General features: G+C 44.3%; 2 protein-coding genes across 2 annotated transcripts in view; one reads left to right on the top strand and one right to left on the bottom strand.

The window, feature by feature from the left end:
• LOC117832378 (phosphoinositide 3-kinase regulatory subunit 5-like) overlaps positions 1 to 14,869 on the top strand; it is a 92,570-nt gene that overhangs the window by 27,734 nt on the left and 49,967 nt on the right. The window lies entirely within an intron of this gene.
• The window catches only part of ntn1b (netrin 1b), a 55,949-nt gene that overhangs the window by 3,534 nt on the left and 37,546 nt on the right, over positions 1 to 14,869 (bottom strand). The window contains exons 3-5 of the mRNA XM_034711479.1: positions 12,797 to 12,946; positions 8,998 to 9,051; positions 5,694 to 5,768 (exon numbers count right to left, since the gene is read on the bottom strand). Of these exons, the coding sequence (XP_034567370.1) occupies positions 5,694 to 5,768; positions 8,998 to 9,051; positions 12,797 to 12,946 (279 nt within the window). The remainder of the gene's footprint in view (positions 1 to 5,693; positions 5,769 to 8,997; positions 9,052 to 12,796; positions 12,947 to 14,869) is intronic.

Genomic DNA, 14,869 nt, shown 5'->3' with positions numbered 1-14,869 from the left:
GCACGCCCATATAGCAGGTGGCCTGGGGCTCAAATGCACCCTGTGGCTTCCTTCCCGAATGTCCTTCCCCCACTCTCTCCCCCAGTTTCCTATACTTTCCACTCTCCTCTCCTCTACAAAATAAAGGTGTAAAAACCCCCAAAATAGCAGGAGTTATCTCAGAATCACAACAAACCCACTCTGTGATTTGTGAAGCCATGTGAGATAAATGTGCTCAGCTTTGACTCCTCAGAGTGTTTTTTTTACCTTTAGACTGGTCGGTTAGTTGGAATTTAAATGTCCTTGTAATACGAAATTCGGCGCTTCAGATCATCTGTATTTCAAAACACTTTCTGTGCACGCAACACAGCAATTCTCAGGCGAGATCACCTCAGAGACTTCCCTGTCGGGGCGGAGAAACCCTTTTCTTTCAGGTGGTCCCGCTGAATCTCTTTCATCCCAAGAAAGATTTTATTTTATTGAAAAATAGCACATCTGCTAACACTGTAACTCCTCAAACAAAGCCTTTCCAATTGGTCTAATCGGTGCTATCTGGACTCAGAGCTCTGACACCCTCGAGCTGAATCACGCTAAACCTGGTAACTATTGGAACACCACTTCACTAGATATTTTCATACCAGGGAATGACTGAATCTCCTCCCACAGAGGGTCTCCTGCACAGATGCGCTGTCAAATGAAGCATCCATTACCTGATCATAATGAGTGCAACAAGGGGCAAACAGCTCCACAGCAATGGAGCTAATCTGTGCTTAAAGTGAAGTGCTTACCCCCGGGTTCAGCTAGGAATGTGCCATTAACGTTAAGTGTGTGTCAGGGTGGGGGGGGGTTCATTGACGATTTTCAGAAGTATCTGAATCTGGGGGAGATTGGATCAAATCAAGGGTCTTCAATTACAACTCTGGGAGAAACGTCTTCAAGCAAAGGTCCAGGTTTATCATTTTGTCCTATAACAGGCTGCCTCCCCATAAAACCTAGACTAGAATTGAAAATCCTTCTTCTGACCTCCAAAGCTCTTAATGGTCAGACACCTTCATATCTTAAAGAGCTCATAGTGTCCGATTACCCCTCTAGACCCCTACTCTCCCAACATGCAGGCCTGCTCATCATACCTGAAGTCTCTAAAAGTAGAATGGGAGGTAGAGCCTTCAGTTATCAGGCCCCTCTCCTTTGGAATCATCTACCAGTCAGGGTCCGGGAGGCAGACACCCTCTCTACTTTTAAGAGTAGGCTTCAAACTTTCCTTTTTGATAAAGCTTATAGTTAGAGCTGGATCAGGCTTGGACCAGGTCTTAGTTATGCTGCTATAGGCTTAGACTGACACACTGGGATCCTGTCTTTCCCTCTCTCTCCTCTCTCTGCCTGTCTCTCACTTTAACTCTTCCTGTCCCATTAAAGTTACTAACCATAGACCTTTCTGGAGTCCCTGAGCTCCCTTGTCTCGTAGGTTCCTCTGGATCTCTGCTGCTGTGGACGTGGTCCAGACTCCAGCTGCTACAACTACTACTATCCGTCTCCCCACTATCATCTCTCTCTCTCTTCATCTCCCTCTATCCCTCTCTCCAACACGGTCTCAGCAGATGTGTGTCTAACATGAGTCTGGTCCTGCTGGAGGTTTCTGCCTGTTAAAGGAAGTTTGTCCTTGCCACTGTAACTTGCTAAATGCTGCAAAGTGCTCTGCTCATGGTGGATTAAGATGAGATCAGACTGAGTCCTGTCTGGAAGATGGGACTGGATCTGATCCGGTCTTGATGTTGGCTTAAATTAAGTGAAGATGAAACAGTAAATATCTTGTTTGGATGAACGATGAAGGATCATATTAAGAGTTGGTTTGGGGCTCCCTCCTACATCTTTCAGGAAGCTAGGTGTGTTAGCCTTTCTCTGCCTTTCTGGCTGAACATGATCGCTTTAGGTGATCTCCAGTCGTCCTCTATTCCTGCCAATGATGAAGAGACCTAGAGGAGCGGGCTGTTTGAGTGTGTGTGTCAATGCATGGTGTGAGCAAATTGCACACAATTTCAGAAGAAAGAAGGTTTGTTGGGCTGAGTAGGGCGAGCTCTCACAGCCCTGCCATTCATCGTAGCCCTCTCCTTCATCCAGACACAAAAAGGGTGTGTGAGGAGGGGGGAGGAGGGGCCACTATTTGTCTTCCCAGCCACAGAAAAAAGTTCCAGGAGAATCGGGATGTGTTTCCGACCTTATGAGGCATCCCGGTTTCTGCTCCCAGAGCCCCGTCCAACTCTGCAGCGTGAGAATCCGACGGAGATATCGCGCTCCTCTCCAGACCGTGGAGACTCGGGTAAAGCATCCAGCCCTTTCAGTCTCAAGTATGTTCTCAGTCTGTGTGGTGTATTTAAACACACACAAATCCACACATCTTCTGCCACTTGGTCCAAGCTAAATAGACAACAGAGCGAGGCTGAGAGCACAGGGTCAAACCATCGATTACTAAATAGCGTGAGCTGACACTGTTTGGGGAGACGGACAGTGTGAGATGATCCTGCACCCACACAATGGCTGCCAACCGAGCCTCCCGTACAGCCAAACCTCCAGCTGGGTTTATCTTCTTTGGGCAGTGTGCTGCGGCTTGACACGGCATGCCACCTACAAGCAAAGGTTAATGAAATTAGCGCTTGGTTAATTACCGCGCTGAGGCCCCTGTCCCCGCTGGTTATCAGCTGAGTGAATGATCAGGGACCTGTTACCCTCGGGTGAGCACAGAGGGGCGTTCAGGGAGGCTGGGGGGGTACACTGCCTTTGAGCACTATCCCGGAGCGTCGGTAAACACGCGGCCCTTTGATTCATTGTCCTCCCGGGTGCACAGAGAGGGAGGGTGCGTGTGTGCAGAGGAGGGTGTCAGGCGAGAATATAATCCCTTTGTGTCCGCCGTCGCCGTAGCTACGGCAGTGATGAAAAACAAAAATTGAATAAACAAAACATATTTCTTTCTCTCCGGGGTGGCAATCCGTCACCGTCTGACTAATTTAGCACCTGTTTGTGCTGAGAGGAATGCTCGGTGTCTTCAGAGCGCACCACTGTGTTTAAACAGAGGGCCCCTTCCCGTGACCCCCGGGGCCCTGCAGCAGCACTCACACATGGGGGGCTGTGGCCCCTGAAGAACAGAGAAGACGCCCCACAAAAGCAGGGCGACAGGCCTGAGAAATGAATTAGAGCGAGGTGAAGGGAGTGCATGCTAAGCTATGATGGCTGCCATACAGAGATTCATCTGCTTCCAGACCTTTTATAGGAACTTCAGAGGAAAGCTACAGGAACTGCTCGCTATGCTTGAAGCAGCCTGACTGATTTATAGACGGAGGGCCGGCCTCAGCTGTGATGATTAAGATTTAAATCAGGGGAAATATGAATAACTGCTGCTTTTGGCTCCCCGGCAAAACACAACAAATGGCCTGAATTACTGTCTGCTCAGCTGTGAGCGGGAATAAGATATCTTTGGCCAGCGCTCAGTTGGATGCCATTTAGAGTATATAAAGATGAAGTTTCACCAACCAAGGTTTTGAATGAGAGACCAATTAGTCTCTGAAAGAAGTCAAAACAGGGAGAGCAGAGAGGTCGAGGAAACAAGAACTAAAGCTGGTTAATGCACAACAGTTTGTCCTGACCGAGTACTCTGATTGGACGAGAGAGGTGTGCTAATACATAGCCAAACACTGGGACTCAGGTGGTTTTGCTTCCCTTTATCAAGGTGAGATCAGACAGTGTTGGTCTGGATTGATAAAGCTGGTCCCTCACAATCAAACAGGCCTACACGTCACTATCAACGGACTCTCAGGACTTGTTTAGACGAGAGCGGCCCCTTTAATGACAGAAAAGTCTGTCCTGACAACAATCAGCGTTCACACCGATCCCAAAAAAGGGGATGCATTAGTAATAAAGAGGAAGGATTAATCAGGTTTATACTGCCTACCCCTTTTCACACATGTTGATGGATGTTTTTACTTCACTTTTCTATCTTGTTGTTCACCTTTTCAACTATTTATTTATGTTTTCGCAATAAGGACATCTGTCAATCAATCAATCAATGCATGCCAGGCCAGTACTTGGTGGTACAACTTCATAGAAGGACACCACCCAACTGTGGATCAAGGCGTTCTTTTCATTCATTCATTTTTAATTTGATGCTCAGACCATGATCACATGGTATGGAGCCACAGAACATAAATTACAAATAAGAAAACAATGTAAAGATGGCACACGGCATGTTTGAAGTAAAGCAGATCTTACTTAAACAAAGGAAGGACATTCTTCAGGAAAGCTCCTAATTTACAGATAACTTTCGGCTTATCTGATTGCAAAAGCAGAATTAATTCAAACACAGAGGGACGTTGGAAATAATACCTGGGTATGGACCTCTCTGTTATTCAGAATGCTTGTGTTCCTGCATTCAAACAAAATATGGTACTCATCGCCCACATGATCATCATTACAGAGATTACAAATCCTCTGTTTTCTATCCAGGCCTTTATACAGAGTGATGAGTACAAAGAAACAAGAGGACCATGGCGAACGCTTGCTCGACAACCCAAAACTAATGTTAAAAAACTCTGAAAAGTCACGGTGCAGAAAAACGCCCAGTAGTCTGCCATAGTTGTTATTGTCCTCCAACTCGTGCATGGCTATTTGACTGGGGAAGTTATACCCAAGTGTGAATAGTGCTGTAACGCCACTGTTTTCACAGGATTTGCATATCGCCAGTTTACACGGCGACAGACGAAGATTTCACCCTGGAACAGGATTTTAGAAATGCTGATTCTGCATAAATTAACAGCCAAAACGCAGCAGTAGTTTACCTTATACCTTTCCTTGGAAACAGCCTCTTATTTGACTGATTTCTTGTTTATTATAAACACGGATGGATGTTCAGAATATTTGGTCGCTGGTCTGATTTAAAGCCGAGGAGTTTTGAGTCTGTTATTTGAAGCTTAAGCGAAAGGTAACTGAACTTCCTGAAGACTTTTCACCTGTCCACCTTAAAGGTTTCTTCAGTTTACTCAGGTATGAAATACAGTGAAGTTAATATAGGTGCCTCTATGTGATACACAAATGCAAACAAGATCACAGGCAGGAACGCTGATTACCCTTATAATGTTGATTTTGGTGTCAGACAGGATGATTAAAGGCAAGCTGCTAAATAATTCATTGTACATTTCCTAAGGTTTGACACGTTTATCTCAAACAGCAGAGGTCTTTTTTTTATAAGGAAACACGTTTTACTCATGTACAGGTTCATATCTAAGAGATAACATATCCAGCTTCGTCCACAGGGGGCGCCAAACAACGCCTTTAATGTTATTTTGCTTGAAAATGCTTTGGGTCAGTTACAGATGGTTTCAGCACATTTTCAATTTGGGGAACTGTTTGTGTTTGCCAATCAGAAACACATGTAACATGTGATCCAATCAGCTGTATCAGCAAATAAATTAAGCACTTAGCTTGACTAGAAGGTTGGCTATAACTCAAATGCCCAGTTTTCCTTGTCTTGGAGAAGCTCACCTGTGTGTTTTAGAGGCTGTCAGAAGGGAAAGATGTGTTTTCTGATTACTCTGTGTTAGCAGACGTTGCCTCAGGCTTGGTGAGTAAGCCATCACATCACTAGGGTCAGACAAATTGACACGTCTGACCTCCTGACGGCTGGCTGACGTGTGACAACGGACAATCCTACTATTGGACTCACTCACCGTAATCCTTTTTACAGTACTTCTTCATGGTGATCTTCATCTTCCCCTTGGAGGCTTTGCAGTGAGATTCACAATCTGAAAACACAAAGACGACAAAGAAAGGGAAAGTTAGATCGCACATTTCTTCCAAAAATGTGTTGCAGCATCATCAGCTGAGTCAACTTTGCGTCACATAATTGTTGCCCCCTCGGTCTCCGGGATGCTTCTGAACTGTCACGATGAGACAGATTACAGCTAACACAGATCCTCCTGTGTCTGTCAGCACACTCCTACGATCCTCCTCCCTGTGTTTCCACTCCGGCCTGCTCCCTCGTCAGTGTCCTGGCATGCATTGTGTGTGCGCTCCGAGGGCTGCAGAGGTCACTCGTGCACAAAGGAAGGTCTCAAGGGGGAATTAACAAGTGCCCTGCCTGAAATTAGCGGGGACCCTTCGCAGCGTCTGGGCCTCACGAGGAGAGAAAGTGAAAACGCTCTCTGAGGCTAAATGATGTGTAACCCCCAGAGAGACAAGCCCGCAGACTTTTGATTAATGCCTCAGCGCTGTCATTTTTACACCTGAGGTAGCACGCCAGAATGCTTTATCGATGCCCGCTGCGGTGTCACTTTGCCGGGTTCTTTCTGTAACAGCGGTGGAACCAGAGGGCAAACTGAAAAATTGAAATCATTTGTTCCCTCCGCTTTTCCTCTGACTGACACAAATTGGAACCAGATCATCTCTGAGTGTCGCCCCCCCCCCTCCCTCTCCACCTCTCCCAGAGCAATAAGCCTTGTGCTTTTTTTTCTAGGGGGGGGTGGGAAAGCCGGGCAGTGTGAAGAGAAAGGAGGGGGCAGTTGAGAGAGAGGGGGGACCTTTCAGCTTGCCTGAATATGGACAAACTTCATTATTTCTTCCAGCCCTCTGTCCAGTCTTCCCCTTTCTTTCCCATTATACTCCGTGTGAATGAGGTTGCCTGGGTAATGATTGAGGAAGAAAAAAACGCCCCTCTCCTCCCTCTCAAAAAAAAAAGTGGTTTGGGACGTGGGATGAGGATTGAATTCATGTATGTAGAGAAAGCATTTCTGCTGGAATGCCGGGCTGCTTTCTGGGGTGGCGGGAGAAATAAGAAAAGAGGAAATCCCAAAGTAAATGAATTTGACGAGTCCATATCAAGCACGCCTGATTTCCATGTAAATGAAGTGCAGAGGGTGGGGGGCCTCTTTATCTCCCGCTGTCCCCTGGGGGCCTGTATCATACATCCTTTGATAGCTGACGTGTCCCATTAGCCCCTTAGCGCAATCGCCGCAGTGGGCCATTACACTCTCAGCTCTCATTAAGGTCCAATCCCCCGCTGCGGGGACAAACGCCCCCTTTGTGCGTCTCTGCAGCAGTGCCACGTTCGTCCTGCGGGGTCCCAGGGGAACACGCTGCTCCTAATTTGGAGGGTGGTGACTGTGTGGAGTTTCTGACAGGAATCCAAACTCCACACAGCCTCGGCAGGCACTATAGTAGGAAGTGGGACTCACAACAAAGCTGAATGAAGTCAGTGGCGCCACTTTCTACAGACACTGATCGATGAAGAGGAGTGACTCAGCCTATTCAACCCAAATCTGTATCATGGTGAAAACAAACTACAGCAACAGGACCAGCAAAGGCAGCAGGTTTACAGCCTGCCTTTACCTGCTCAGATGAGGTGAAAGGTCAAGTAGAAGCTTCAAAAATATGATTTCAACATTCGCAAAAGTCCAACAAGCTGACACCCCTTCTAATCTAAGAGACCTCTCTCTCTCTACATCTCTATGCGATTACGTCCCCTCCATCACTGTTGGCGTTGCTACCAAACGTCTCTATGATCTGGTGATATTTTCATTGCTGTCTCTCCGTCTGTCTTTCAATTCATCCCTCTCTTTCCTGCCTTTCTCAGCCCATTCAGTCGAGGCAGGAGGCCTTCAACCAATGACTCAGGTTCTGCATGAGATTTCTGCCTGTTAAAACCCTCCATGATGGCGCCGTGCACGATGGCAGCCTGCTGCATCAGCTCCCATTGCGTGTGTTGTTTGGGAACTGTGTTTCTTAATATGCCCTAAATCAGGAAAAACCAAGCTCTCACATGGAGCTACTAAAGTACCATCCATACATCCATACATCCAACAGTCCAAGCAGATCGACCCAGACATCCCTGTCTTCAGCAACACTTTCAAGCTCCTCCTTTGGAATCCTGAGGCGTCCCAAGACCAGGTGGAATATAATCCCTCAGAGTTCTGGGTCTACCCTGAGGCCTTCTCCCAGTTGGATGTGCCCAGAACACATTTAAAGAGAGGCATCCTTCTCAAACGCCTGAACCACATCAACTGACTCCTTTGGATGCGGAAGGAGCAGCGGCTCCACTCCAAGCTCCTGACCCTGTCTCTAAGGCTGAGCCCAACCACTCTTCACTTACATGAGGAAAAATGATCAATGGTGAAGAGAAAGATGCATGGAGGCGTGAGAGTTTCTACCTGTGGTTCACTTGTTTCAGAGAACCAGATACAGGAATACATTGCTTGTGTTTTGACGGACAGATTAGAAGCTCAGTGGAGGAAATATCAGGGATTTTGAATGTCTGATAGCTCATCAGTAACAATAAGTCCCGTCTTACCTCATTATTAAATAAATCAGCAAAGCTTTTATTATCATAGATGTATTTCCAGCTCATTAATGCCACATCTTTATCATGGAAAGGATTGTCGATGAGCATTTATAATTAATAACTGAGTAATGTAAGAAGTCAGTGATGGGGTCTACTGGCTGAAGACTTGTACACCCCTCTTCCTTCTCATACACTGAACCGCTTAGTCCAACTTTAAGTCATCTCTGTACCCGGCCAACAGTCGGGTACAGAGATCATCGCCACTAAACCTGCAAGTAAATATTTCTGTTGCACACGGTGTAATGTCAGCAGTCCAGCGCGGACACCCTTCTCAGAGCACACGAACAATAGGGCCTCACTGTCGGCCCAGCAGGCCTTGATTGAAATACAAACTGGTGCAAATGAAGCATGTAATCAGATTAGGGGTGAAACCCTGGGGAGGCTGCTTGGCAGGCTGGGAATACTGACAACCCGGCCACAGGGAGCACTGGAGAAATATCTGGAGTTTACATCAGCTGCAGACGGACCTCAGTGAGTGCTGTTTGGTTAAGGAGTGAGACTGAGTGGATGGAAAAACATGCTTAATACTGTACGCATGATGTTACCTAGTTTCCAACACTCATTAATATATCAGTAAAACACCAAGACATCAGTAAACTCATGACTTTAATCCTGGAGGTAATGTTTCATTCGCTCACCTGATGGCTCCTCGTAGCTGGTGTACGTTGCTGTCGGAGATGCAACTGGAATCTCTGAGTGAAGAAAGGAAAACATACAGATCTAAATTATCAACATGCAACACACACAGGATAAAACAGATGACTTAAGAGGATAAATATTTGGCTTAATTTCCTGTTTTTTCTCTGAATTATGTGATATATATATCCCTTAATGTGAGAATGTCATGGGTTATATTGGTTGTCCATATTTACACTAATGTACAGAAGCAAAATACTGTTTAATTAAATGCTCTGCTATATTTTTAAGTCTCATTAACGTAGAATATCTGAAGAATAGTTATAATTTCATTGTCTATTAATATATCTGACACTGGAAAATCCTGCAACACTAAAAACCTGGAGTTACTTCTATCCATGTTTGAAATTAGATTCAGATTCAGATTCAGAGAACTTTATTAATCCCAGAGGGCATTTGGTTTGCAGTGTACCAGCTTGTTGATAAACAACACAAACACTAACAAACAGACAAACAACTCCTAACAGTCAACATGTCAGTGACAACAACCGTCTAAGATGGGGCTGTCATAAAGAGTAAAGAATAAATTCAAATAGACTATAATAACTTTTTTTGTAAAACACAGTAGCAAGAAATAAATAACACCTTTATAAATACACAACTTCACAACTTCACAACTTCACAAGGACAATCTGTTCCAAACTGTTAAAAACTGCTATCAGGAGATGCTGCGGCAGTAAAGAGGCGAACCACTATCATATATTTTGGAGTTGCCCCGTTGTGAACCCATTTTGGTTGCGCATACATCAGATCCTAGAGACTGTCTTTTCAACAAGAATAACTTTATGTTTCAATCTGTTGTATCTGGTTGATCTAAAGGAACTAGATTGGAGGAACAGAGATAAATACTTGCTGAGAATATTACTAGTGGCCTGTAAGAAATCTATAACAAAGAAATGGTTGAAGAGGGAGGCCCCCAATGTGGATGAATGGATTGATATTGTGTACAGTATCTTTGTGATGGAAAGAATTACTTTTAATTTAAGAACACAAAAGGAGGTATTTATTGTAAATTGGCAAAAATGGATCTCATATGTCTCTACTATCAGACCGGATTTTAGGTGATCTCTGCTTGGACTGTGATTGACACTCATCTGTTTATTTTCATATTTGTTTTTTTTCTGGTGGTGTCTACCAGTCTCTTTATGTAAGTCTTTACTTTCCCCCCGAAGTCTTTGTACTTGTCTATAGGTCTTCATGTTCATTGTTGTTTATGTACAAAATCAATAAAACGTAAATAAAAAAAATAAAAAAACTTCTATCAGCATTTAGAAGTCTGATGGCAGAAGGAATAAAATAATTTGAGTATCTGTTTGTTTTTCTAGGAGGAGCGAGATAGCGCCACCCTGAGGGCATTAAAGAGAACTCCTTGGCTAAGATGTGTCCAGGTTGGTCTAGCGATTATCCCATAGCGATACATTTGTCACCATTAGCTACAACATCAAACATTTGTACTACAAAGCCCAACAGATATTAGCATTAAAAGAAGAAGCTAATATTGGGCCTACTGTTTAAGTTACAGTACAAAAGGAGATTCATAAAATCTTGGCCTCTCTTAAAACCCCCAAAAATCTGCCTCACGTTAGCTGAGAGTAGCATTTATACACTAAATATAAGTAATTATTAGAAACAGGGTGAAAAGTAAGTTTTGCTAACATGTAATATTTACAATATGAAAGGTGTAAAATCCCACCAAATGGTAAAATCTGTTAAAATCCTGTGCTAAATTGACAAACCCTACCATTAAATAATATCTAACAATGGTGTTAAACCATTTTCTTGACAATATAAGTTAGCTAGGAAGAAGCTTAGAGCTATAATTACTGAGTAGTAGAGTTACACAAAACACAAGGAGAGACGAGTCAGTGTCTAGTGGGTTAGCTAAGGTATGGAATGATAACCATGGCAGTAGATGTTCATTAAAATCAAGATATCCCATACGTATAAAACCTGGAACAAAGCATCACAACCTCTGAGCTCTCCTCCCTGATCGCTATGCCAGATGAAATTGCCGCCATGTGAGATTTGGTGAATGGGATTTCTTGTTAATGAAAATCGACTCAGACGCCCAGATGTGCTGAAGAAACGGTGTATCGTGACTGTGAGTTTCCTATTAATGCTTCGCTCCCTCCTGATTGTGGTATGCTGTGGGTCAAGTGAGCCAAAGTCGACGGTCTTGTTAAAGTCTGAGCTGGCAGGAAGTTACATCTAACAAAGATTTTATATCAGACTATTAAAATGAAACACATTATCTGAAAACATACGAGAGTCCTTCTCTTCACAGACTCTGCTTCCTCCAACTTTACACCACGTTTGTTTCCTATCCACAAAGACTGAAGAAATCCTTTTCCAGCAGGTCCACAGGTTTAAATCACCGCCGTGGATTCAAGCCAAACACATCACTCCCATTCTCCACAGACACCGTGTCCAATTTTCACATGACTTTATCAGAACCTCTGTAGCGTAGTGGACAATTGTTTGTGTGTACATGTCCTCCCAGACATTACTCTTATCTTATCTGCTGATGCCAGCCAGCTACGTGATGCTCCCCGCTAAAGCAGCTCCAAGCTAACACATCTCTGTTTGTGTGAAGCGTTGGCATTTATCACCGCAGGCCTGGAATCTGCACGCAACAGATACAGCCAATAAACATATCAGACATCGTTACCTCGGACTGGTTCTGTGGATTTATTGTGAGACAAACTGTTAGCGGTGTTAAAGGCACACAAGGCCTTGTTAGGAGAGCTGTAATGGTCTGTGTATCCTGGCTCTGCTTTAAACAGCCCAATATTTGTGTAAAATATCTTGAAATAAAGTAAACTGAGCCGCCTATTAAAAGCACGTCCGGTCCTTTTCAGGTCTTGTCTCATTCAGGGAGCCTTCATTGGGATTTGGGAGACCTGGCATCAAAGCTAACCAGGCTAGTGCTGGTTATTAAAACAAGATAAACATTTAGCTAAATATTATTGAGTATTTTGGAGTCATGTGCTCGTGAAGGCAAAGTAAGAATGCATACATAACTCCATTAGGTTTGGCAAACTGCACCCAGGAACCACCTCTTTTTGACAGATAGCAAACGGTCAGCAAGACAGAGAGTCGTACATGGAGGGAGCTAATGTAGCTACAAAGCCATAAGCTGTTTTAAGCACAACTCTGGCTCTCCCTGGCCTGCTCACCTGCTGCCTGAGTGGGAGGAGCTCCAGAGCTCATCAAGGACAGCCAGCTCACCTGTGTGAGCCCTTTTGTGGGAACAGTGGAACCGGCTCCTGGCTGCACAGTATATCCTTAATCTCCACAACTGAGCCCCTGTGTCTTTGAGCTGTGTGTTTTCCTTTATTTAAAGTGTGTCGTGTCTTAGTTTGCCTTATTTACAGTTGTTAAGTTTGTTGGAAGGAATAACTATCATGATTGATGTACCTTTGTTTGATCATTTCCAACAGATGAAACCAGGGGAAACAGTTAGCTCGTCCCATCGTCCTCTGTCCTTGCAGACAGCCCATTGAGTTGGTCAATCCACGTTACACTAGCATCCCTTACCCATAATATATCTTACAGTTTCCATATCAGATCAGAAACACTCCAATAACTATGTAAACATGGATAAAATCAACCAGCTTTCTCATGTGCCATACAATTACTTCATCCAAGATTAGATTAAAACCACAGTGAGACTCAAAACCAGGATGCAAACAAACATATGAATGCATTTGATGTATGAAGTACTTTAGAGGTCAGTCTTACTGATGCAGGGAGCAATAGGAGAGCGGCTCTGCTGGTATCCCTTGGCGCAGCGGTTGCAGGTGATTCCTGTCACTCCGTCCTTGCAGGGGCATTGGCCTGTTGTCTGGTTACACGTCTTACCTGCAGCTCCGACTGGATGGCAATCACACGCTGTGGAGAGGACGAGAAAAATGAAGTGTTGAAGTCAGATAGATTGTTCCCAAGCAGGAGGAGGGATCTAGATCATTTAGACTGGCTAAGAAGTGTGACTCAGCTATTGATGCTCACATGGAAGCGTTGTGTTTATTCACTCAAAAAGAAATGTGGTCATCATGTTAGAATATGTTTGTACTGGGCTGCCATTGGCCTAATGTGCCCCATGTACAGAGGCAATGGTTCTTATCATGTCTTCCTCCACTCTCTGCTTCTCACATTCCCCATCTCTCTTCCGTTGTCTTATCCAATAATGGCGCCAACCTTACTTATTCGCCAAACTAGATGATTATCACTTGGCGAGTGACAGGTGCTAATTTAGGACCCTGCTTATAGGCCTGGCAGGGACGTAATGTTTATGCATGACTAATAATGATAAAACATTTATTTATATAGCAGCTTTAAAAACAAGGGTTTACAAAGTACTCTGACAGACGAGCAGAAATATACATGAGTGGAAAACAAGAACCCAAGATAAAGGAACTCCATGAGAACCCAACACCAAACCATGGAAGTGGTCTCAGTGGTGTCACCAAGTTGTTTCTGAAGAGGCGTTATGAAGCCCTAAGGTGGCAGTCGCCATATTGGAAATGATGACTCAACCTAACTTTCATCTACTCTAGAAACAATCAAAGAGCTGAGGCGGACCTTACGCCTCCTGGGAAACAACTACAACATGCTCACCTGTCGGGCAAATCATGCACATTTATGCATGACTCTTGGCGTTCATGTAATCACAATAGATGCATTATTAAAAAGTCTCCCCTTGACAAGGCATACAGACCAGTCCTGTTGTTTGAACCAGGCTGTAAACATGTTCATTTCAACATTCGACAGCCTCAAGTGGACACTTGAGGAACTGCAGCTTGTAGCACATCTGCATTGGCTCTATTTTTTAACACCAGAGGTTCTCGCTTGGTTGCAACACAGCCTAATAAGTCGGTTCAAGCTTAATTCCTGCCTCTGGTCAGGCAGACGGCCAATCATAATTTAGAGCTTTTGGAGTTAGGCATCTGGGGTGGCCAATTAGATTTCAGCTCGGGCCAATATCGGACACGCCCTTGTTTTCAAGAAGAAACCTTTAATGTGAAAAATGGAAATGTGGTTTATGTGAACCATAACGAAACAAATATCTGTGCTGAACAAAGCGTGACATACAATGACAAGTAATCTTAAACACAGTGAGAAATTAATTTACTTTAATGTGCAGGCTGGGTTTCTTCCAGACCGTCACAGATGGGCACTGGGCCTCGCACCAGCATGAAACCTCATTCAAATTAAACAGCATCCCTCCACCCATGATGAGCACCGGCCTCTTCGTTAGGTCCGCTCTGGTGTCACGCAGAAGAGTTGATAACTTTATTAATATAGTATTCTCTCTGTCTGTCTGATAAATGTGTGTGTGTGTGTGTGTGTCCTTCAGGAGAGCTTTGTTTGTGTCCTCTGAGTTGTTGTGATCAGACTCTTCAGATTTGAGTTTCCAATGTAAAGCCTTTGGCAAAGAGTTCCCCGCAAATAACTGCCTGAATAATGTTTCCCATTAGTGGACGAGTGGAGCGCACTTCAAAGTCTGTTAAAGCTGTTTGGGGAAGTTAAATGTGAGAAATTCACTGTGTGTGTGTGTGTGTGTGTGTGTGTGTACGTGTGTGTGTGCTCTGCCAAACGTTTACCATGAAGCCAGTGTTTGAAGTGCTCGCCCAGCCTCCCCATTAGCCCTGCATGTGTTATACGCACCAGCAGAGTCATTTGAAATGTAGCTTGAAGTGCTGCGGCGGAGGTTGGAGTTTCTTTTAGATGGAGTTTATGGAGCTTGGTGAACATAACAAGACGCTTATTAAATTTGTTTTTTCAAAATAAGCTCCGACTCCTTTGTTTCTCTTC

Source organism: Notolabrus celidotus, chromosome 20, assembly GCF_009762535.1.
Source record: "Notolabrus celidotus isolate fNotCel1 chromosome 20, fNotCel1.pri, whole genome shotgun sequence".
Lineage (NCBI taxonomy): Eukaryota > Metazoa > Chordata > Actinopteri > Labriformes > Labridae > Notolabrus > Notolabrus celidotus.
This window is presented reverse-complemented; position numbering and strand designations above follow the sequence as displayed.